Below are 24,939 nucleotides of genomic sequence, written 5' to 3' on the forward strand. Positions count from 1 at the left end.
CACAAAAAAGTTTTTTTTTTTTGTGTTTTTTTTTTTTTTTTTTTTTTTTTTTTTTTTTTTTTTTTTTTTTTTAGTTTGAACTCTATTATTAGTATTTCAATGTATGCAGGCAGGTATTGTTGAGGAGCTCATAATGCTTCATTTCTTTCTCTTCTTTCTATCCTTCCCAAGATAGAATCTTTGCAGAAATATGCGGGCAGTAAAACCCCACTAAAAATATTTTAGTACATCTTTTCTGTTTGCAACCTGGCCCGGAAGCTGCCCATTTATTATGGGTCAAAGTCGCTTTTTGTTTTTCTGCAAGTATAGATGACATTCTCAAGTGAAATTGGTTAGAGACTTGAGAAACTGCTAAATAAACCTCTTATTTTGCTCTCCTCTTGTGTTACTCCATGCTTTTCAAAGTACAATGATAGTAGAGGTCAATCCTATTTTTTGGAAAAAGCCACTTGCTAAATGGTCTTTAGCAGGCTATAAGATCTTCACTAAGTGTTACCAAGGAGACATTTGTTTTAGGCACCCTGCCCCTTACTTTTCTATTCAGTTTCCCAATGCCCTTACCACTTCCTGCTGGCTGCACACTAGGCCCCACTGTGTGGCCCACCCAGGTCTACCTTCCTGGGCAATGCTTTGCCTCCTCCTTTATCCTTCAGCAAACACACACCCTTTGCACTCATTCTTTCACTGAAGTCTGATTTTTCAATTAGTCCAGTCTGAAATACAGTGTTAGTGGATGTCAAGCCAATTAAAAATATTTACACTAGGGCATGAATGATGGATGGTACCAAGTGTTTAGGAACTAAGAATCAACCGATGATCTGAAAAAATAAACTTGCAAAGGGCTTCCTGTATGTGGTCTTTGAGTGGACTGCTTAGATTATCTTTTCAGGCACACGAAAGCCACCTGGCTGGCTCAGTTGGTAAAGCACTGGCCTCTTGACCTCAGGGTAGTAAGTTTGAGCCCCATGTTGGGTGTAGAGATTACTTAAAAATAAAATCTTAAAAAAAAAAAGTAAGATATTTCAAGCATATTAAGAGCCAATAACCCTTTTAAACTTTAATTCAATTATCCTATGAGCCCAGTCTATCTCTGAAAGGTAAAGCTTGGCAAGGCAAGAAATGAGACAAGAAGTCACTGAATGGCTACGTTTAGTGGTTCCACAGGTTTAGATATTAAGGAGAAAGCGGGTGAAGTGTGGAGAGGGCAGCCTCCATTTGAGCAAATATTTTGACTTGAAGCTGCTGGTAGTAATTCTGGGATTTTCAGTTGTCCTTTTTGACGTTTCATTTACTCCCCGAATTAAAGGCTTTTTCTTTTTTTTAAGTGAATTTCAGTGTTACTAAAGCTCGAGACTGTGATTCCCAAGTGTGTTTTTAGATTAAGATGGAGCCTCAAACTTGAGTGTAGGTAAGACAGCTTAACCAATGCCACCTCCGCCTTCTTTTGCGGGGTGCCCTCTCTTCTCCCCGGGGTTTGGCAGAGGGCACATGATGGGTAACTACCCAGCCCAGAAGGCCCCTAACGGCATTATTAATGAGTCCCCAAATTCTTGCTGTTGCCGTGACCTTTCAACAGGCGGGCGGTGCAACTGCGCGTTGGACGCAACAGGCACGACCGGCGTGCCATCACTGCGAAGAGACTGAAGCGACAGCAGTGGGCGGTGCACGAATCCTCTTTCTTTAACCCTTCTTCACACAGTCCCATCCTCACCGGAAGTGAAGCCGTGTCTACGTTACGCCACTTCCGGCCCGCACGCCCGTCTCTGGCGGGAGCGAGCACGGTGTTGCGCGGCAACTTTGTTCCCGCCTCCTTTGCCCCAACACCACTCACCTTCGGCTTTCTCGGAGCGTGACGTGCGTGCGCGCCCCCGGCCTTGCGTCAGGGCCGAGGGGAAAGGCCGAAAGAGCGAGGCGAGAAGGAGGGGTTGTGGAGGTTAGGGCCCAACCAGCAAGTCCCGTCGCCCTCCCTCCTCCTGACGAGGATCGGAGAGGGAAGGGGAGGAGCGAGCCGGGGCCGGCCGCGCACACCAGGAGCCTCCTCGTGGAGGGGGGGGGGGAGCAGAGGAAAGGGGAGCTCCGCCACCTCTATTCGCGGCGGCGGCGAAGGAAGAAGAAAGTCAGGGCCCGTACCCACCGCCACAGGCTCAGAAACTTCCCCCCCGCCCCTATCTCCCCGGAAACAGCCCCCCGCCCAGCCCCGTACACTCGCTGCCCCAACCGTGAGCCGCAGCCCGGTCGCCCCCGCCTCGCCCCGCCCCGCCGCCCGTCCCTGCGGGCGGCAGAGTGCGCGAGGCCCTAGGCCGGGAGTTGTTGTCAGGCCCAGGCCACTTCCGAGGCGCCCGCCGTGTGTCGCCGCCACCACAGGAGGACGACGTCGACGCGGAGGAGGCGGCGGCGGAGGCGTGTTGTTGTCTCGCCCACTCCCCTCCCCTGAACTCGCACCCAACGTCAGGGTGCGATGGAGTGAAACGGAGACGAAGGTGGTACTTCCGCGTTGCGCTGCCCGAGCCGAGAGCGCGGCCGAGGCCGCTCCCCCACCCCCGGGGGCACTTGGAGGACTCCGGACTCCCCCGCAGGTCAGCGCCCGGCGCATCTGGTGTTTTTGCTGCTGAGAATAGGACGACGAGCACGATCGCGAGCTCTGCCACCCGGATTCCTGCTTCCCTCAGGCCCGGAGGCCGCTGCATACCCGACTGTGACCTGGAACCCAGGGACCCGAGTCCTGACCCGGATTATCGTGGCGCGTCTTCTGGCCAGCCCTGGTGCTCGGTGTCCCTCCGCCGCCGCAGCAGTTCCCGTTTCCGGCGGGGGAGATGGCCAGGATCTGACCCGGGAGGAGGCCGCACCCGCGCCGCGCTCTGCGGCGGGCTCTAGGCGATGCCGAGCAGCTCGGACACGGCGCTGGGGGGAGGCGGGGGCCTGAGCTGGGCGGAGAAGAAGTTGGAGGAACGCCGCAAGCGGAGGCGATTCCTGTCCCCTCAGCAGCCGCCGCTGCTGTTGCCGCTCCTGCAGCCGCAGCTCCTGCAACCGCCGCCGCCCCCGCCGCCTCTGCTCTTCCTGGCTGCTCCCGGCACGGCCGCCGCCGCAGCCGCCGCCGCCGCGGCCTCCTCCTCTTGCTTCAGCCCGGGCCCCCCTCTGGAGGTCAAGCGGCTGGCGAGAGGCAAGAGGCGCGCAGGAGGGCGGCAGAAGCGGCGCCGCGGGCCCCGCGCCGGGCAGGAGGCGGAGAAGCGTCGGGTCTTCTCGCTGCCCCAGCCGCAGCAGGACGGCGGTGGCGGTGCTAGTAGCGGCGGGGGTGTGACCCCGCTGGTGGAATACGAGGATGTGAGCTCCCAGTCCGAGCAGGGGCTGCTGCTGGGGGGGGCCAGCGCGGCAACGGCGGCGACGGCTGCCGGGGGAACGGGGGGCAGCGGCGGGAGTCCGGCCTCCTCCTCCGGCACCCAGCGGCGCGGGGAGGGGTCGGAGCGCAGGCCCCGCCGGGACCGCCGCAGCAGCAGCGGCCGCAGCAAGGAGCGCCACCGCGAGCACCGGCGGCGGGACGGGCAGCGCGGCGGCAGCGAGGCCTCCAAGTCCCGCAGCCGCCACAGCCACAGCGGCGAGGAGCGGGCCGAGGCCGCCAAGAGCGGCAGCAGCAGCAGCAGCGGCGGCCGCCGGAAAAGCGCCTCGGCCACGTCTAGCAGCAGCAGTAGCCGCAAAGATCGAGACCTGAAGGCCCACCGGAGCCGGACTAAGTCGTCCAAGGAGCCGCCTTCGGCCTACAAGGAGCCGCCCAAGGCCTACCGGGAGGACAAGAGCGAGCCCAAGGCCTACAGGCGGCGGCAGCGGTCCCTGAGCCCGCTGGGAGGTCGGGACGACAGCCCAGTGTCCCACAGGGCCTCGCAGAGCCTGAGGAGCCGCAAGTCCCCCAGCCCGGCAGGAGGTGGCAGCAGCCCGTACTCTCGGCGGCTGCCGCGCTCCCCGAGCCCCTACAGCCGCCGCCGCTCCCCCAGCTACAGTCGCCACAGCTCCTACGAGCGGGGCGGCGACGTGTCCCCCAGCCCCTACAGCAGCAGCAGCTGGCGCCGCTCCCGGAGCCCCTACAGCCCCGTGATCAGGTGAGTCCGCCCCCCTGTGCGTTCGTCTTTTGCTGCGCTGGCCAGATCCCCAGGAGGCAGAGAAAGTAGTGATTGGCCTCTTCAGAGCTGCCGAAGTCTGCAACCGGCGCTAGAAAACCCAACTTCAGACCGGGCTTCAAGCGGGAGAGGCGTTTTCGCGCGCCCATGACACCTTTTAGTGAGTTGGAGGGACAAAGCAACAGGTCCAGCAGAGTTGTTCTCCTCGCTCCGGCAGGGAAAATTTCGAAGAAAGAGTTCAAAGTTGTAAACTTGTTGCATTAACATACTAACAGGTTTCTCTCAACTGCTCTTTGCATTTCCAGCAGTTTCTTTGGGTAAACCTAGAGGTGGTTTAATTTGTCATAATTTTGAAAGCTCTCTGAAGAGGTTTCATCTTTGGAGACTTAGGAACGGATCCACATACTGTAAAGGAGAATCGGAATCACTTGCTGATGTCAGAGTTAGATGTGGATTGCAAATGTTGCAGGTGATGAATACAGCGTTTGAAAAAGCAGCTTTTCTGTAAAGTTTATTCTTTTAATATGTGAAAAAAGGTTATGTGGAAACTTATAGTTCTAAATTCTCAAGATAAGGAAGATGCCCATTTTGTGATATTCTTGCGTGGAATGGTTTTTTAAGTGTTAACAAGGGAAAAATGACAAGATTGTCGTTTCACTGTGGGTTTGTGATGACACCCAGTTGCTAATAACGTATAATTAATTGGTGTAACCAAGTGAGTGGTCTAGTACATCCTCACGGTATTACACTGTTTACTATTATATTAAATTATTATTTACGTTTACTTTAAATTTTGCTATATTTTTAAATATCACGGTCTTTGTTTAGAAACCTTTAAAAGGTATAATTTAATCTAGTGGAATTGGAGTAAATCTTTTCTGTAGTTGTTATACCTTGCTTGTTATATAATTCTATTCTTCAGAAAAAGTGTGAGCATTGATCTATGCATACCTGTTAAGCAAAATGAATTAAAAATAACTTTTGAATATTCGCAGGTTCTATTCCTTGAGCTGTCTGGAAATTCTAGGTCTTAGAGTTTAGGGTATTGAACAACGATGTTTTCGTTGGTTGTGTTTTTCTTATTGGTCTTAGTTTTCAGTAATGCCAAGTGGATGCAAGTACCTCTAAGTAGAAGTTACGTTGAATCTCAGTACATATACCTGTAAAATTAGCAGGTCACTTTGAAGTGTCAGCCTAGTAAATATTTGTCAAGACGGGATTCAAGTAGAGATGTGGGTGTGAGTTTGTCCTTAAGTGAAAGCAGCTGTACAAATCTCTTTATTCTTACAGTGTGTAGGCACACTTAAAATGCTACTTGATGCTTTAAGCAAAGGTCTGTCAATGCTGAAAACTCATTTCACCAAATGCAGTTTCTTGTAAGACCTTGCCTTTTACTTTTAATTAAAATATTTTAGGTTTGCCAGAAGGTTTGCATTTTTGTTATTGTTGTTTGTTTTTTTGCAATTGACATTGTTTTTGAAAACTGATTAGGTTAAGTTTCAGGACTTCAGATAGCAATTTTGAGTGTGTGATGCAATTTTAAGAATCAAGTGTGTGTTTATCTGAATTTTTAGTTGCTGGATACTTCAGCAAGGTCCTGTCCTTAATAGTGCTATGTTATGTGTGTGTGTATATATATATATATATATATATATATATATATGTACACACACATATATATATACATATATATAACGTAGTAGTGATATGTATGATTAGTATTATTTGTATTACCAAATACTTACTCAGCATATCATATGCCAGTAACTGTTCTAGGGACTGGAATAGATCAGTGAAGGAAGATGAGGTCCTTTGCCCTCATGAAGCTTGCATTCTAGAGGACCATTCATTACTGAATCTTTTCATGGTTTTTATACTGACCACCGGTATTACTAAAGGATCGGATTTGGACGAAGCTTTAGAGCATCTTGGCCAACATGCCAGGCAGCTGTCCATTTGGTGTGTGCCTAAATACATCTAGACGTGGAAAGACATTACTTTGAGATAGCCTGTTCCATTAGATTTGGGACTTGAGTTCCAGACCTCCTTTGCTCAGTATCTTAGCAAGACCCTCCCTTGGAGACTCAGTTTCCTAAACTATGACAGGGAAACAGTTATTTTTTTGGATTATTTCAAGGATTAAGTGAAAATTTATGTTTTGTAAAGTATGGGAGTAGTATAGATTATTATGGAAATGTAATGTGGTTGAATTATTATTGAATAGTTTGAATTATTAGAACTCTTCACATTGACACAGAAATCTACCTTCATATAACTTTCTACCCATTGCTTCAGGTTTAACCAGAGCAAACTTGTGTTACTACCTCTTTAAAATATAAGACACTTGCCATGTCTTCTGAGTCTTTTCTTCTCTGGGCCAAAAACTTCATTTGTCATGAGGTATGGTTTTCAAATTTTTCACATTATACCCGGTTTGTCAACCGTCCTGCTTAAAATATGGGGCCCAGAATTTACACCTAACATAGTTGATTGGAAAAATTTAAGATTTTTAAATACAGCGAATATGTTATTACTGTTTAGGAACAGTTAATTGAACTCACTTTTCCAGTTTAATGCAAAAAGTTTTACTTACTTTTAGAATTTAGTAATGTCTTAAGTAGTCCATGTTATTTAATGAATAGACTGCTAGATTGTGAGCTCTGTGAAGGCAGCTATCCTGTCTTAACGCACCATTGTATTCCTAGTGTTCAACGGAGAATTTGGCACAAGTTGTCGCTTAATAATTGTTGAATGAAGGGATGATGGAGTTTACTGAGCATATGAAATATTGTGGGCCTGGATTGCATAAGTATTTAATAGAGACCATGTGTTATGCTATAAGAAAGAGCACTATGATCTTTTACTCGCCCAAATGGACCTTATGTATTAATGAATTGTCAGCGTAGCTATTTTAAGGAGATGCATGCACATTGAAAATAGTATTCAAACCGTAGTATGATGATTTTTCTTGGTGTTAATTCCTAGACTAAATCCTCTCCATTCTATGGACTTTTAATCACTGTCTGTTCTAGGCCTTCGTCTGAATCTTCAGTCTTCTGTTCATGCTTTTCTTTTCATCAGTCCCTCCTTAGTTTTACATTTCTTCTGTATAACCCGTTTACCTTATTTTCTTTACTCTTTGACTGTTGGGGTCTGGGAAGTCACATAATATTGCCGATTGACCCTATAATGTGAGAGTGTAGTAGAGCTGTTTTTAAAGGGAGGGAATGTTACTGACATTGGGTTTTACTATGTGCCAGGCATTGATAAATACTTAACAACATACATTCACCCCCTGCATTTCTATTGATAGATTGGGAAGCTGAAGCTCTAAAAAGTTATGTGATTTGTTCCAGGGTCAGTTTGGATTCAAACCCTGGGCTGACCGAAGTAACATGCTCTTGATATTAGGTATTGATACTGTCATAGCATGTCGTGAGCTGACCCCCTCATGTAGTGATCTGTTTGCTAAAATTCATCTCCTGTTTGAGTATTTATGTATTGATTTCTTTTCCCCAGCCGTTCTTTGCAGCATTTTCAGGATTGTAAAAAACAAAGAGATTCTTTTGTCTCATTAACTTGTAGCTTTTATGAATATGAGTCTAAAAACATTCCTTGAAGACTTTAATTTTACTTAGTTATTGACAGGTTTTTTTGCAATGGGATATCTTGATCTGAAGTCACTCAAGTCAGATCAGTTACAGTCAGGATAATAAATTGTTAAATATACTGTTAATTGGTTCTCTCTGAACTTGTGGAGGTTCTATTCCGCTGAGGAGCAGCAGAAGCCTCCATTATGGAATAGTATAATGACCCTGGGAATCTAAAGATGGGTGGACCAGTAGTTGTGAATAAGTGAAGTTACTAGTATTTACTTGTGTATGATATGGGGTACCTCTGTCATGGTTAATTTAGTGTAATTTTCCTAAAAAACTTTTTTCACAAATATGTAAAATGACAGTTCAGAATAATGAAAAAGCTCCTGTTAACTCATAAAATGATACTGATTTGCTTTGTACTTAATAGAAATAAATCATGAATATCCTTAGATGAATGTAATACTTAAAATGCTTTTAAAAAATATCAGATATATAGGATACTAGAATAAATGCAGAAACACTCAGAAGGAGTAGAAATTTAGGTGAAGTCTTAAGTCTCCAAACCTGTAATCACTTATTCTCTAGCTGGCCTTGTGGTTTGCTCCTTCTCTGACCAAACTTTACCCAACATTTACATCTACATAGTCTTTATCATGTATTTGTTCTAACACTAATATTTATCCCATTTCCATTTTCAGCACCTCAGTTCAGGCCTTTGTTTTTAATCAGACTTCCTATTACCATTCTTTTCTTCCCCGTTCTTCCATTCCTTTCTTCCCAATTCATTCTTTTTCAGGAGAATTTTCTTAAAGTCTTGGTCAGATTGTGTTACTTCCATTGTATAGAATTAAGTCCAGACTTGGCAATGCATTGTCAGGTAATGCCTTTTATGATCTGGCCCCATTCTATCAGAATTCTATTTTCAGGGGCACTTTTATTTCTCTATATTTTTACTCTTGCTGTTCTTTTACCTTAAAATGCCCTTTCCCCCCCTTTTTTCTGCTTCGGACTTTGCATTCAAAACCCAGCTCCAATTCAACCATCTTGAGATCTTGCTCCATTCATGTAGAAAAAGTTCATTCTTATATTCCTATGGTACTTTGCTTTATCTTTGTTACAGAGCTTTAAAAAATTCTATTTAATATTCTGATTATTTGACGGGCTACATTTGTAGTTTCTCTACTAGACTGTAAGCTCCCGGAGGACAAATTTTAATGTGTATTTATTCATGGTTGAATTAATTTAAATAGTATTTTTCTTCACAGATTAATGCGAACCAACTTTGCACAGTTTGCAGTTGCATCTCTGAACTTACTTGCTGTTTTGGTTCACATATACTTTAGGATGGGTGAAGTGATTGTTTTGTAAGGAGAGAATTTAAGAACCTCCCCTTTCCAGCTGCTGCTTTACTGGAATGAGTTGAGGATGCTGGGAGTCACTTTTAGTGTGAATAGAATAAATTCAGACCTAGTGTTTATGTTTGCACTCTGCTGTACTAATCAAGATAAGTGATCTGTTTTTCTTGGTGCAAATTTTTTGAAAAAACCGTACACCAAGTTTTATTTCCTAACTCTGAAAAATTATAGCTATTTCTAGAAAAATCAGTTGAAAATTAATATTGCTTAATACTCATATTTTAGATCATTTTAATCTCTTATTCTATACTTTTTCTATGAATATCACTTAAATTTTTATTTTTGTTGTTTTTGTTTTTGTTTGGCTTTGTTTTATAGGTAGATATTTATAAACTTTAAAGTGGATGTTAGAAGCAAAAGTATCAGGCTAGAATCAGAAGTATTACTTCTTTGCGGTGATTTTTGTTCCTTGAATTTCTACACATCTAAATTGTGAGAGAATCTAGTTTTCTTAGTGTATGTGGAAAACAAAATGAATGTAGATTAGAGGATTAAAAACTGGAATTTATTTATTTATTTATTTATTTATTTATTTATTTATTTTAGTTTGTATTTAAATTCCAATTAGTTAACATACAGTGTAATATTGTTTCAGGTGTACAGTATAGTGATGCAGTGCTGCCCTGCAACACCGAGTGCTCATCACAGCAAGTGCGCTCCAATCCGCATCACCTATTTAACCCAAATCACCTGTTAACCCATCCCCTGACCCCCCTCCCTCTGGTAATTATGCTTGTTCTCTGTAGTTAAGAGTCTGTTTCTTGGTGTGCCCCCTCTCTCTTTTTTTCCCTTTGCTCTCTTAAAAACTGGAATTTATAAAATGGAAATGAAAAAGGTAGTGAGAGGAACTGAAAACTGAAAGTAGTTAATGGGCTGCATGCCTCCCCACTTTTCTGTTTCTGCATTTTCAGTTGCATAGGGGTACTTTCACTGAGATATTTTATTGACTCTCCACACTTATTTTACATTAAATCAATTATTTCATCTTTCTTGGAGTCATTTCTTTTTCCGATATTGCTTTTCATTATTTTTCATCTGTTCACAAAGATACTGCAGGCTCAAGGTGGAAGTTTTCAGTTAGTACAGAAGAGTGTGAGAGATTAAAAGTCCTCCTGAATCCAACCACCTGAGATGATCATCTTTGATGTTTTGAATAACGTTCTTCTGGATTTCTCTCTGCACATATGCATAGGGACAAAAGATTTTATGTGAATCTTAGGAATTATGGGAACATATTACAGTGCTGCTTTGGATGCAGTGCTCTGTAATACATTCTTCTTGCTGGCTTCTGGTAGTTTGTTATATGCATGTACTGTAACTTGTTTGGCTAAGTCCATTTTACTAGATTCTTAGTTTTTTATTTTGAAAATTTTTGAGATGTGTATGTATCTGTTGCAATTAGTTGCTGTGCACATTTGTCCCATTATCTCCTATATATTGGATTTCTTGGAGGTAAAATTGTTGGGTCAAAAATGGTATACACATTTGTAATTTTGATACATTGTCATATTGCCCTTCAGAAAGCTTTTACCAATTTTTTTTTCCCAACAATGTGCCAGTGCTCATTTCCTCAGTCCCACTATCACTTAGAGTTGTCAAATATGCCATATTTTTCATTTGCATTTCTTTAATTTAAGACTGAATTTATTTTAATTTGTTTATTGAATGTTTTAACTTCTTGATTCATTTCTGTTATTAATTTATAAGAGCTTTCTGTTAGAGGTATTAACTGTTTTTGTGGCATAACAAATATTTTTCATGAGTTTGTCTTTTGTTTTTTAACATTGTTTATGTTAATGTTTGTTTTTTTTATTTTATTTTGTTTTTAAAGATTTTTTTATTTATTTACTTGAGAGGGAGGGAGGGGGAGAAGCAGACTCCCTGCTGAGCAGGGAGCCTAATGCAGGGCTCCATTCCAGGACCCTCAGATCATGACCTGAGCCGAAGGCAGACGCTTAGCTGACTGAGCCACCCAGGCACCCCCAAATGTTTTAAGAACTGTTGACTTGTGCCTATGTTCATGTGTTTTAAGTGACAGTAGTTGCTCCCAGGCACCCAGTGCCAAAACTTCAGTAATACTTATCTCTTCTCCTTCCCCGGTTCTTGTCAATTGCTTGTTCTATTGGTCCTTTTGCAGTGGTCTTTATTCTTACTTAGTTTGAAACTCCTTTGTTTACATTTTTATTGTTGGGTCTGATTGCTTTGGGTTTTTCCTCTTCAAGCCTCTCTTGTTTTCTGCATTCAAATTAATTTTAAGATACCACTTTGATTCTATCATTTTTCTATGAAACATACTGAAAGAATCAAATTCTTGAGCTGGGCACTTAAGATTCCTTACCTGAGACGGACCCAAACTACCCTTAATTCTCAGTATATATGCTGATCACAGTGCAAACTGGACACCTTTATTTTAAAAACGTGGAATTGCAGGTGCCCTACACTTTAGTTTATGCCCTTCTCTCAACTGGCTAATCCTACTTGGCCATTCTTCCAGCCATATTTGAGGTTTCATCTTCATTCATCTCATCCAGAAATGATTTCTCATATTCAGACTTGCATTAATTTGAGTTGTCTCTCCCCCCTCCCCCCGGTATATTGACATGTTTCATTCATTCATTTAAAACAGTTTTATTAAAGTATAATTTACCAATTTTAAGTATACATGTAAATGGCTTTTGACAAACAGATATACTTGTGTAACCACCACCACAATCATGATAAAGAACATTTACATTACCCCAAAAAGTTTCCTGTGGCCCCTTTGTAGTTTGTCCCCTACTGTACCTGTGGTCCTTGGCAACTGCTACTTTGCTTTCTGTCACATTAGTTTTACCTTTCTTAAACTTCATATCAATAGAATTATATGGTATGTAATCTTTGGTGTGTGCTCTTCACTTAGATTCATTGATGTTATTGCATGCTTGAGTGGTTTCATCCTTTTTATTGCCAAGTAGTATTCCATTTCCTTATACAGTCCATGGATATACGGTGATTTGCTTGTCATTACCCCATTGATGAGCATTTGAGTTGTTTCCAGTTTTGGGCTATTACGTTCGAATCTGCTGTGAATATTTGAATATAGTTCTTTTGTTTTTATTTCTCATGAGTAAATTAGGAGGGGGATTGCTGTGTTGTAAGTGAATTTTTGGCTTTATAAGCAGCCTGTTTTCCAAAATAGTACCATTTTGCATTCTAGTCAACAGTCTATGAGCGTTCCAATAGCGTCACATCCTAACTAAGACTTCAGTTTTTGTCAGTCTTTGTTCTTAGCTGTTCTGGTGGATGTATAGTGGTACGTCATTGTTGTTTTATTTGCAAATGCCTAATGACTGATAATGTTAAGCATCTTTCCATATGCTTATTTGCTCTTCATATCTTTTGTGAAGTGTCTTAAAATGTTTTGTCCATATGCTTTATGAATTGGGTTGTTTTATTGAATTTTAAGGGTTCTGTACATATTCTAGATACAAGTTCTTTGTCAGATACAAATATTTTGCAAATGATTCTTCTCATTCTGTGGCTTGCCTTTACTTAACAGTAATTTTGAAGAGCAGAATTTGATGAAGTCCAGTATAGCACTTGTTTTCCTTTATGATGCGTGTATTTTGTGCCACCCCAAAATAAGACTAACTCATGGTCACAAAGATGTCCGTTTTGGTTTTATAATATACATCTTTAATTTATCACAGTCAAGATCTTATCATATGACAAGAGTATGCTTACATTTTTTCTTATGTACCGTTTTGTCATATGTCTAATTTCTATATGTATATATGTATATTTATATAGGACTTATGTATGTTATTTATAGACATGAAATTTAAAAATGAAAAAGATCATTTATATCTGCTTTAATTTCTACCTTTTCAAACACTTCTCATTCCTTTATGTAGATCCAAGTTTTGATGTAGTATTTTCCTCTAGTGAGAGAAGTGGCTTTCAACATTTCTTATAATGTAGCTCTGCTGTTTTATTGGTCTGAAAAAGTCTCCATTTTGGAAGATATTTTTGCTGGGTATGGAATTCTACATGGACTTTTTTCCCCTCTTTAGTACTTAGATTTATTCTGCTTCTGGCTTGTGTAGTTTGACGAGAATTTACATAATATTTTGTTTTTGCTTCATCCACTGGATTGTAAGTCCCATGGGGTTCTTTTTTAATCTTAGGGTCTCTTAAGCACTTACCGCAGCATGTGATAGGAAATAGATACCCAACAAATGGTGTTAAATAAATTTGTATAAGAAAATGTCTAGCACCTTAGACTTTGGGGAAAAAACTTCTGATATTAATAGGGTCTAGTATTGGCTTATGAATACATTTGTAATGACTGGAGCTGGACCAATCAAAACAATGTGCTTTGGTGCAGATAAAGTATTAAGCCTTTCCTGTACTCTTTTTACCATCTTTCCTTTTTCTCTCTTCAAAAACACGTATCAGGGCATGGTTCAGTGATACCTGAAGACAAATACAGTTCATGTGCTCAGTGGACTAGAACTTGTTTGCCTGAGAGAATCTGCAAAAAGTCAGTCATGACTCTTTTATTTCCTTAACTTTTAGTGTTTTGCAAGGAATATAAAGGAAATAAACACAAGCATTTCAGTTTTATGTTACTTAATTTTTCTAGTTTTTAAAGTAACATCTTTTTTGAGATATAATTCACCTACCATGCCATTTAATTTTAACTGGTACAGTCAGTAGCCTTTAGTATATTCAGGGTTGTGCAGCCATTATGATTAATTTTAGAACATTTTAATCACCTCAAAAAGAAACTCAGTGCCTGTTAGTAGTCAGTCCCCATTCTCACCTCTGCACGTTTCTGGCAACCACCAGTCTACTTTCTATCTCTCTGGATTTGCCTATTTTGGACATTTCATATAAATGGGATCATATGATTCATGGTTTTTTATGGCTGACTAAATTCATTTAAGCATACTGTTTTTAAGGTTAATCTACGTTGTAGCATGTGTCATCAGTTATTTCTTTTTATGGCAAAATAGCTAGTATTCCATTGTATGAATATTCCACATTTTATTTTCAGCTGATGGACGTTTCAGTTGTTTTCAGTTTTTGACTGTTGCGAATTATGCTTCCATGAACACTTACGTTTAGTTTTTGCATGAGTTTTTTTTCATGAGATATGTTTTTATTTCTCTTGAATATACATATATATATATATGTATATTTCTCTTGGGTGTATATTTCTCTTGGGTATATATGAGTGGAATTTCTGGGTCATATGGTAATTCTGTGTTTAACATTTTAAGGAATTGCCAACCTATTTTCCTCAGTGGCTGTATCACTTTTATATACCAACCAGCAATATATGAGGGTTTCAGTTTCTCCATATCCTTGGCAATGTCTTCTTTATTATACTTGTTCTGATATCTCCTTGTACTTTTGATTTGCATTTCCCTAGTGACTAATGATATTGAGCATCTTTTCATATGTTTATTAGACATTTATATATCTTTTTTTGGAAAATGTTTATTCAAATCCTTCACCTATTTTAAAATTGGGATTTCTTCTTGTTGAATCTCTAGAGTTCTTTATATATTTTGGGTACTAATATGCCTGTGACATTTCTTCTAGAAAGAAGAACTCTTATATTTGGGAGAGTCAGTTTTAACTTAGTGCAAAAATAGACTCTAACCTAGGTAACTTGTTTGTAACCACTTAGGTCATTCTAACAGTGTAAACTTTGGACAAGTCACTTAGCTTTTGAGTCATTGTCTTTGGACCCATAAGAAGAAAAAAAGGAAAGAATTTTTAGGGTGAAGTGTTTACAGAACAACCAAAAGACTCCTATCTAGTTGGCAGATCTTCTCTCTTGGGTTGACTGGGTAAATATCCGCTCTAAAGGAAAAAGCAAAGACTAGAAATTATACAGATGTGGATTTAGGTATGAATTCTGGTGCATTCATACCAGAGCACTATTAAGCAATTCACTTATCCTTTTTGAACTCTGGTCTTTCTGCTTGTAAAATCAGAGGAATGATGTCAACCTAGTTAAAGAAAAAATCTGGGAACAACCTAAATACAGTGACTAGGGAAGCAGTTAAATTATGGTACAGATAGATGACTTGCAAAAATTTTTCCCATTGTATCTCTTTGTTGACATCCATTAATGCACAGAAATTTTTAATTTTGATGAAGTCCACTTTATTTTTTCTTTTGTTGCTTGTGCTTTGATATCATATCGAAGAAGACTCTGCCTAATCGAACATCACAAAGATTTATTCCTATGTTTTCTTCTAAGAGTTTTATAGTTTTAGCTTTTACATTTTGGTCCTTGATCTATTTTAAGTTAATTTTTGTGTATGGCAAGAGAAAGTAGTCCAACTTCATTCTTTTGCATGGAAAGCCATTTATGCCAACATCATTTGTTAAAAAAAACCTATTCTTTCTCCATCGAATTGTATTGGCATTCTTTTTAAAACGCATTGACCATAAATGTGAGGGCTTATTTCTGGACTGTCAGTTCTAGTCCATTGATTTACATGTTCATCTTACGCCAGTACCATACAGTCTTGATTATTCTAATTTTGTGTTAGTTTTTGAAATCAGGAAGTGCAAGTCTTTCAACTTTGTTCTTTTATATTGCTTTGATCCCCCCCCCCTTTTTTTATGGAGGGGGTGAGGGGTCCTTTGGATTTCTACATGAATTTTAGGATCAGCTTGCCAAATTGTGCAAAAAAGGCAGCTTGGATTTTCACTGGGATTGTACTAAATCTGGAGATCAATTTGGGAGTATTGCCGTCTTAATGATTAAGTCATCAAATACATGAATATTAAATGTCTTTCCATTTATTTATGCTCCCTCAATATTTTCATTGGTAATTTGAAGTTTTCAGGGTACAGTCCTTGAACTTTTTTTGGTTAGATTTATTACTAAGTATACATTTTAAGGCTCTTGTAATGGGAATTGTTTTTGTAATTTCATTTAATTGTCCATTGCTAGTGTATGGAACTGCAATAGATTTTTCTACATTGATCATGTATCCTGCCATCTTGCTTACTTGTTTATTAGTTCTAGTAGTTTTTAGTTGATTTCTTAGGATTTTCTATGTACAAGATTATGTCATCTGCAAATAGTTTTACTTCTTCCCTCCCCCCCACTCCATCTGGATTCCTTTTATTTATTTTTTCTTGCCTAATTGCAGTGGCTAGAATCTCAAGTACAGTGTTGATTAGAGGTGGCAAACTTAGACTTCCTTGTTTTGATCCTGGTCCTATAGGGAAAGCATTTTAGTTTTTTTTCCACAGAATGATGTTGGCTGCGAATTTTTTTTATAAATGCCTACTTTTATTTTGGTTTAAAATGATTTCCAATCAGGGTCTAATTTTTGGTATCAAAAAAAACCCTCTAGGTGTTTTGGTTGACCCTAATACATGAACTGGTGTAATTATTCATTACTGTGCTAGGGTCTAGGAAAAGAGGAGAATGTATTTTGTAGTTTGTGTAATGATTAGCTATATTGATTTCCTCAATATGCATGAAGAAACATTTGAAAAGTGTTTTATTATGAAAACTATATGCATTCATTTTTTTTTAAAGATTTTATTTATTTATGTGACAGAGAGACAGCCAGCGAGAGAGGGAACACAGCAGCGGAGTGGGAGAGGAAGAAGCAGGCTCCCAGCGGAGGAGCCCGATGTGGGACTCGATCCCAGAACGCCGGGATCACACCCTGAGCCGAAGGCAGACACTTAACGACTGCACTACCCAGGCGTCCCTATATGCATTCATGTTTATAGTATTTTTTAAATTAGTGTTACTTAAGTACTCATGATATTCTAAATTTAATTTTTTAAGGTTAGCAGTTGATATACTGGAGTAAGAATAAATTTGTACAACCTTTTTTATTTTTATTTTAAAAAGTAAGATTTCTTCGTACCATACATTTTGGTTTGTTGTAATTTCTGGTGTTCATCTTTAAACTTTTCTGTTGGTGTTTATTTTTTTGATGAGTTTTGAGTATTATATTGATGTTTTGGGTTTTTGTGTGTTTTTTTTTTTTTTTTTTAAGTAATCTCTGTGCCCAACGTGGAGCTTGAACTCATGAACCCAGGATCAAGAGTTGCATGCTCTACTGACTGAGCCAGCCAGGAGCCCCTGGTGGTGGTTTTTTTTTTTTTTTTTTTAATTTATTTATTTTTACTAGCAAAAGTGGATTTATTTGGGAATAACAGAGTAGTAATCAGGGACATACAGGCTACGACAGAACCATAGGCAAGTTCTGTTAGTGTTTATTTTTAAACTTTACTGTATTTTTGAGTTCTCTACAATGAAAAATTGTGTTACGTTTTTTTAAACCCATACTCTGTATTTAAGGGTTATATGCAAGATGCTTGAAAACAGTACAGAAGCATACACAGCAAGATGTGAAAACTACCCTTTATGTCCTTTTCATTCCTATTCCTTTTCAAGTATATTACCATGTCAGTAGTTGGTGTTTATCCTTTTTCTGTGTATGTGCTTATATACAAACATACATACATACACATAAACATTAAGAATATTACTATGCCATAAATTTTTTTACATGCTTTTTTTGTTTAGCAGTAGGATTTGAAGATCTTTCCAAATGACTACATAGAATTATAATAATGAAATGTTTCAGATGTTTTTAACTATCAGATGTTGGGCACTGTTTTTTCATTTTTTCTGTATTACAGCCAGTCCTTTAAAGAATATCTGTGTAGTAACTTTTTGACAACATATGGAAGTGTTTTTGTCGGATATGTGCTTATAGGTGAAATTGCAGATCAAAAGCATTTGATAGATATTGCCAAATTTCCTTTTTAAAAGTCGGTGTAGGGCACCTGGGTGGCACGGCGGTTGAGCGTCTGCCTTCGGCTCAGGGCGTGATCCCGGCGTTGTGGGATCGAGTCCCACATCGGGCTCTTCCGCTGTGAGCCTGTTTCTTCCTCTCCCACTCCCCCTGCTTGTGTTCCCTCTCTCGCTGGCTGTCTCTCTGTCGAATAAATAAATAAAATCTTAAAAAAAAAAAAAAGTCAGTGTAATTTTATATTCCCTCTGATAATTTATGTAAGTGACCATTTTTGTGCATTCTTATGAATAATTGATATTTTCAAAATTCCTATTTTTGCCCTTATGATGGATACAAATTTATTACCATCCTTTTATTTTGCCTTTTCTGGTTACAATAGAGAAGGGAGCATTTAAATTTCTTTACTGGCCATTTGTGTTTCTTCTGTGACTATGTATTTTTCTAAACAAGAGGACCCTCTAGTTATTAAAAATAAGAAATGAAGATAGTTTTACAATAGAAAAACTAGTTTCAGTCATTAAATCCCTGTGGGATAAGGATGTAAAATGTTTGATTGTTAATAAAAATAATAAATTCATCTTAATGTTTATATGAAGAAGCTAATTAGCTAAGGGTTATTTTGTCTCCTAAGTCTTTTTAGTTTAAGTAGAATTTTTCAGTGGACCTATGCCTATCAGTTAATCAGCTGGATAGCAGTTATACAAAGCACTCTGCTAGTATTTGCAGACAGCATTTAGAAAAGTAGTTAATAACATGTTCTTTGTTCTTTTGTTCATCAATTCAATAAATATCTTTTGATCTAGGCACTGGGGATATAGTGATGAACAAGACAGTGGTGGGAAGAGAGGGGTGTATGATGTGTTCATTTACCTTTCTGATGAGGGAGAGCCTCACTATGGGGTTGATAAATAAATAGACCCCTGAGTGACAAGAAAGAGCAGCTATGTGATGATCTAAGCATCCCAGAAAGAGAAAACAATTGCTAAGACATCAAGTCAGGAAAGAAGCATAACTTTTTGAAGAACTAGAAAAGAGGCTAGTGTGGCTAGAGCCTAGTGAGTGAAGGAGGGATAAAGATGAGAGGCAGTTTGGGTCTTGCAGATCACAATAAAGATTTTTATTTTTATTCTAAATGCAGTGAGAAGCCATTGGAGAGTTTTAGGCAAAGGTATAGCATAATCCAATTTATGTTTTTAAAAGACAAAGACATAAAATACAAAGCAGTATGTCACAAACGTTATGGGATTTTAGCAAATGGGGAGTTTATAGAGGAGATGGGACTTTAACTTGATCCTTAAAGACAGATAAGAATTAAATAAATGGAGGGGAAGGATATAATTTGATGTGGTAGCAAAAAAATAGTGCCTGGCTTTGAATTGGAAGACTTGGTTTTCATATTGACTCTATCTCTTTATAGCTCTTGAACTCTCAATAAATTTCTTAACTCTCTTCTTAGTTCCCTCATCTCCTTTCTGTATACCTTGTTGCTATGAAGAACAAGTCAAATGAAAAATGTCTATAAAAGTGTTTTGTAAACTGTGAGGTTTACTGTATGTTTGTTTACTCAGTAAAAGACTACTGTCTGTATGGTGTTATGCTAAGGGCTGTGGATAGATAAAAAAGTGAGTTAGACCTAGTTTCTGCTCCTCAAAGAGGATATAGTCTAATAGACAATGTGGTAAATATCTAAAATGCAAAGTTATGAATAGTTAGATCTTAAGAAAGATGCAGATAAAGCCCAGTGGGGGTTCACAGAAAGGGAGAGCCTTCTTGGAGGTGGTGGTAAGGCTTTATGAGTAAGTAAGAACTCTTGAACTACATTCTTGAAAGATGGATAAGACTTCAATAGAAGATGGCGGGAAGAGAATATTTTCAGTAAGTGAGTTTGTGGGAGTCAAGGCATGGTAGTGTTAGACAGAATCAGAACTTGGTAAGGAAAGGTCAGTTAGAACCAGGAAGATCATGCAGCACCTTAATATTAGGCTAAGGAAAGTGAATTCTGTTCAGCGGAGATACTCTCACCAGTGTCCTTAATTCTACAAATATTTATTGAGTATCTGCCTTTGCCAGGATTGTGCTAGTCAGGGCTATGGAGATACACTGATCTCAGTCTAGTTGGGAAAGACAGATTATGTAATTATTATTCTAATGAGGTATGAACAAAGTGTAGTAGGATCATAGGACGAGGAACATCTCCAGCTTTCATAATGAGGGAAGGCTTGATAGAGGTGTGGTAGACATTGTGCTATGATATGAAGTATCCCTGTACTTAGCTAGATAAAAGAGGTGAAGAGAGGAATGTGAGAGCAGCTTTCTATGCCTGATACTTTGTATGTTTTGGGCTGGCTGGACAAGGTCTTTGTATGCAGTGCAAGGTTGTCAAGAGCTTTGGTAGAGGGGTAACTGAAAGATTCAGGTGGTGGTAGGGAGAATAAACTGGAAAGGATAGAGATTGGAGGTGGGAAACACAGAGAGGAGACTGTTGAACTGGGCCAAGTGAGAGATGATATAGGACCTAATGAGAAAGAATAGCTTTGGGGACAAAGAGCCTGGAAAACTGTCGAGATGCTTAAGATGTTAAAAATAGCTGGACTTGGACATCAGTTGGATATGGAAGAAGAAAGGGACCATGTGGAATATAGAAGGATTTCTGGATCTTTGCTATTTCAGAATTTTGGAATCTGCCCTTGCCTGAGAATAGGGTATCTTTAAGAAGAAAAAGGGTGGATTTGGAGAGGAAGCTTAATCGTTTTATCTGTATTGTGTTGAAGTTGCATATAGGATAATTGGGAGCCGGGAGGATAACTTCGTGAGGTAATCAATGTTTAGGTGATAATTTAAACCATTCATAGCATAATTAGACTCTTGTGGGTGGATGAACTTAGTGAAGAAGAGGAATCTTAAGAGAGCACTGAGAAAATAGCCATAGAAGTAAGAAAATAATCAGGAAAAAGAAGGTACTAAAAGTGGTTAGGAAGTGTTTTTAAGGGTGTGGTCAGCATTGTCATCGCAGGTATTGATATTTCCCCCGACCCCAAAGATAGGTCATTGGTCACCTTGGTAATTTCAGTGAGAATACAAGCCAAATTACTGTGGTTTGAGGGATACATGGGGTTGTGTATGTATGAGAATTTGGCTGTAATTGGAAGGAGAGAAAAAGATAAAATATCAAAGTACCATTATTTGCTTGTTTTTTCTTGTCTGTTTTACAAGATCTTAGAGACTTGAATGATTTAATCCTTGCAGGGAAATAGTAAATGGATAGCAAAGGGTTGAAGTCACAAGTAATGGAGTAGTCATAGAGGAGCCTAGCATAGTGCATCTCAAACTTCAGTGGGGATCTTGTTAAAATGCAGATTCTGAATCGGAAGGTCTGGGTTGGGGCCTGAGATACAGCATTTCTGACAAACTCCCAGATTAGACTGATGCTGCTGATTTGTGCCCCACACTCTTTGAAGTAAGATCTAGAAATATGGCAATTGATAGCGTTTTATGAGTTAGCCCTGGATAGGAAGAGAAACACCTCTATTCTGAGCTCAGGTAAAATGTGAAGTAGATGGAGATACAGATTAAACTTGCAGGCAGGAGACATGCCTGATATTTTTTGTGTTTTGTTTTGTTTTTCTGCAAAATAGAAGTAAAGTGATGTTAAGATGACTTTGGAAATTATTAACTTGAAGACAGGTAGAAAGGTGTGGAATAACTTGTGAAGGTTTGGAGCAGCTATTAAAAAGAGAAGGAAAGTGAATGAATTTAGGGCATGTAATAGTCACTGAACAGTGAAGATTAGTTCAGTTATAGTGTCTATAGAAATAATTGGAGCAGGGAGAGACTAGATATGAAGATTTTTAAGACGATAAGGTAGCCCTGAGGGGAGATAATGAGGTCTGAAACAGAACAGGGGCCTTGAGAAATGGGAGGGTGTGCTAGGCTAAATAATGGCTCCCCCAAAGATGTTCCTATGAACCTATGAGTATGTTACCGTACATGATAAAGGGACTTGGTAGGTCTGATTAAAATAGGGATCTTGAGGGGTGCCTGAGTGGCTCAGTCGTTAAGCGTCTGCCTTTGGCTCAGGGCTTGATCCTGGCGTTCTGGGATCGAGCCCCACGTCAGGCTCTTCCGCTGGGAGCCTGCTTCTTCCTCTCCCACTCCCCCTGCTTGTGTTCCCTTTCTCTCTCTGTCGAATGAATAAATAAAATCTTTAAAAAAAAATAGGGATCTTGAAATGGGGAGATTATCCTGGATTGTACAGGTGGGTGCCATGTAATCACAAGGATCTTTATAAGAGGAAGCAAGAAGGTCAGCAGAGTCAGAAAAGGGCATGTGAGGATAGAAGCAGAGGAAGAGGAAATGTGATAAAGGAAGCAGAGGTCAGATTGTTGGAGGACTGAGAGCCAAGGCATGGACCTTTAGAACCTGAAAAAGGCAAAGAAACAGATTTTCCCAGGGGACTGCAGAAGGAACAAAGCCCTGGTGATGTGTTGATTTTAGCCAATGAGACTGATTTTGGAATTTCAGCCTTCAAGAACTGTAAGATAATAAATTTGTGTGGTTAAGCCATTAGATCTGTGGTAATTTGTTACAGCAGCAATAGGGAACATGCTTAGAAGCATGGATGTAAGGGAATGTAGGGTTAGAACTAATAAAGTGAGACAATTGATAGGATGTGGTATGGGCATCAGGAATCTGGGAAGATTTCTAGCCTGGGTAAATGGGTGGAGGAGAGTGGTGAAATTAAAATCACAGAATTGCAGGGAGTCGATTGTTAGAGGAAGGTGTTCGTTTTGCATTAAGTATGGATTAGATAGGGTGAAGGAAGATCTGAAGCAGGGAGATGAATTTAAGAGGCTGCCATAGTACTGTTAATAGTTAATTGAAAAAATGGAAAAAAAAAGTCGATCGAGCTGTTCTAAAAGCAAAAATGGCAAATTACATAGGAGTGTTTAGAATTTTGACTGAGAACGTAGAAAAAGGGGTGATTGAGAAAGGTTTTTGAAAAAGTGTTACTACTTTATTGTTTTTCAGTTTAGAAAGCATTTTTTCTAGTTTTATTAAGATATAATTGACAAAATTAGGGGCACCTGGGTGGCTCATTGGTTGGGTGTCTGCTTTTGGCTCAGGGGCTCAGGTCATGATCCCAGGGTCCTGGGATAGAGCCCATTTTTCTCGCCCCCCCTTTCCCCTCCCCACTGTGCTCTCTCTTGCTCTCAAATAAATAATCTTTTTAAAAAAGATATAATTGACAAAATTATATTTAAAGTGTCAACTTGATGATTTGATACATGTATGTATTATGAAAGGATTCCCATAATCAAGTTAAGTAATACATCCATCATCTCATACATTTACTTTTTTTTTTTTTTTGGTTAAAGTTCTGTTTTTTTGAATTTCGGGTATACAGTATTACCAACTGTAGTCACCATGTTACACATTAAATTCTCATACCTTATTAATTTTATAACTGAAAGTTTGTATCCCTTTTCCCCTTTTCCCCTCTCTCTTAGCTCCTGGAACTCACCCTTCTATTCTCTCTATGAGTTTGACTTTTTTAAGATTCCACACGTAAGTGATACCGTGCAATATTTGTCTTTCTCTGGCTTATTTCACATGGCATAATACTCTTCAGGTTCATTTCTGTTATCTCAAATGGCAGAATTTCCTTCCTTTTTAAAGCCTGCATGGTATTCCATTACACACACGTATACACACACACTACACTTTTGTTTATGCATTCATCTGTTGATGGACACTTAGGTTGTTTTTTTTCCTTGGCTATTGTGAATAGTGCCACAGTGAACATGAGAGTACAGGTATCTCCTTGAGATAGTACTTTCATTTCCTTTGGCTTATATACCCAGAAGTGGGATATCTGGATCATTTGGTAGTTCTATTTTTAACTTCTAGAGTAATCTCCATATTATTTTCCATAGTGCTCTATCAGTTTACATTCTCACCAACAGTGTACAATGGTTCTTTTTTCTCTGCATGCTTACCAGCATTCGTTATTGCTTATTTTTTTGATGATAGACAGCCTAGCAGGTTACCTTTGCAGAGCATAATTTTTTAGTTTGATGAGTCCCACTTGTTTATTTTTGCTTTGTTTGTTTTGTTTTTGGTGTCAAATCTGAAAACCATTGCCAAAAACCATGTCAAGGAGCCTATGTTTTCTGCCAGGAGTTTTATGGTTTTGGGTCTTACGTTTAAGTCTTTAATCCATTTTGAGTTGATTTTGTGTATAATGCAAGATAGGGGTCCAATTTCTTTTCTCTTTCTTTCTCTTTCTTTTGCATGTGGCTATCCAGTTTTCCCAACACCATTTATGAAGAGATTATCTTTTCGCCATTGTATATTCTTGGATCTTCTGTTGAAAATTAATTGGCCATATATATATGGATTTATTTCTGGGCTCTCCACTGTGTTTCATTGATTTATGTCTTTTTTTTTTCCCAATGCCAATACTGTGCTTTGTTGATTACTATAGCTTTGTGATACAATTTGAAATCAGGAAGTGTGATGTCTAAATTTGTTGTTCTTTCCCAGTTGCTTTGGCTGTTCTGGGTCTTTTGTGGTTCTGTATGAATTTTAGGGTTGTTCTGTTTCTGTGAAAAATGCCATTGGAATTTTAATAGAGATTGCATTGACTCTTTAGATGGCTTTGCATAGTATAGACATCTTAACAATACTAATTCTTACATTTCATTAGCCCAGAATATCTTTCCATTTGTTTGTGCCTTCTCCAATTTCTTTAATCAGTTTCTTTCACTTCCTTGATTAAATTTATTCCTAAGTATTTTATTCTTTTTGATGCTGTTATAAATAAGATTATTTTCTTTCTCTTTTCAGTGGTTTGTTGTTAGTGTATAGAAACACAATTGACCCTTGAGGAGCACAGGTTTGAACAGCGTGGGTCCACTTATACACGGGTTGTTTTTTTTTCCCCCAAAAGTTAGACATAGTACTGTAAATGTATGTCTGTTTTCTCTTCTTTATGATTTTTTAAATAAAATTTTTTCCCTAGCTT

The 24,939-nt window shown here is 39.4% G+C and overlaps 1 protein-coding gene across 2 annotated transcripts in view; it reads left to right on the forward strand.

Moving 5' to 3' along the window:
* The first annotated feature begins 2,862 nt into the window (after nucleotides 1-2,862).
* Nucleotides 2,863-24,939, forward strand: part of CDK13 (cyclin dependent kinase 13) — a 118,889-nt gene continuing 96,812 nt past the window's right edge. The window contains exon 1 of one of the 2 annotated variants that reach the window (XM_040644421.1): nucleotides 2,863-4,091. In XM_040644421.1, the coding sequence (XP_040500355.1) occupies nucleotides 2,878-4,091 (1,214 nt within the window). In that variant the 5' untranslated portion in view covers nucleotides 2,863-2,877. The remainder of the gene's footprint in view (nucleotides 4,092-24,939) is intronic. The other variant, XM_008703610.2, reaches the window with a different exon arrangement.

This window comes from Ursus maritimus, unplaced genomic scaffold (assembly GCF_017311325.1).
Source record: "Ursus maritimus isolate PB19 unplaced genomic scaffold, ASM1731132v1 scaffold_3, whole genome shotgun sequence".
NCBI classification, from domain to species: Eukaryota; Metazoa; Chordata; class Mammalia; order Carnivora; family Ursidae; genus Ursus; species Ursus maritimus.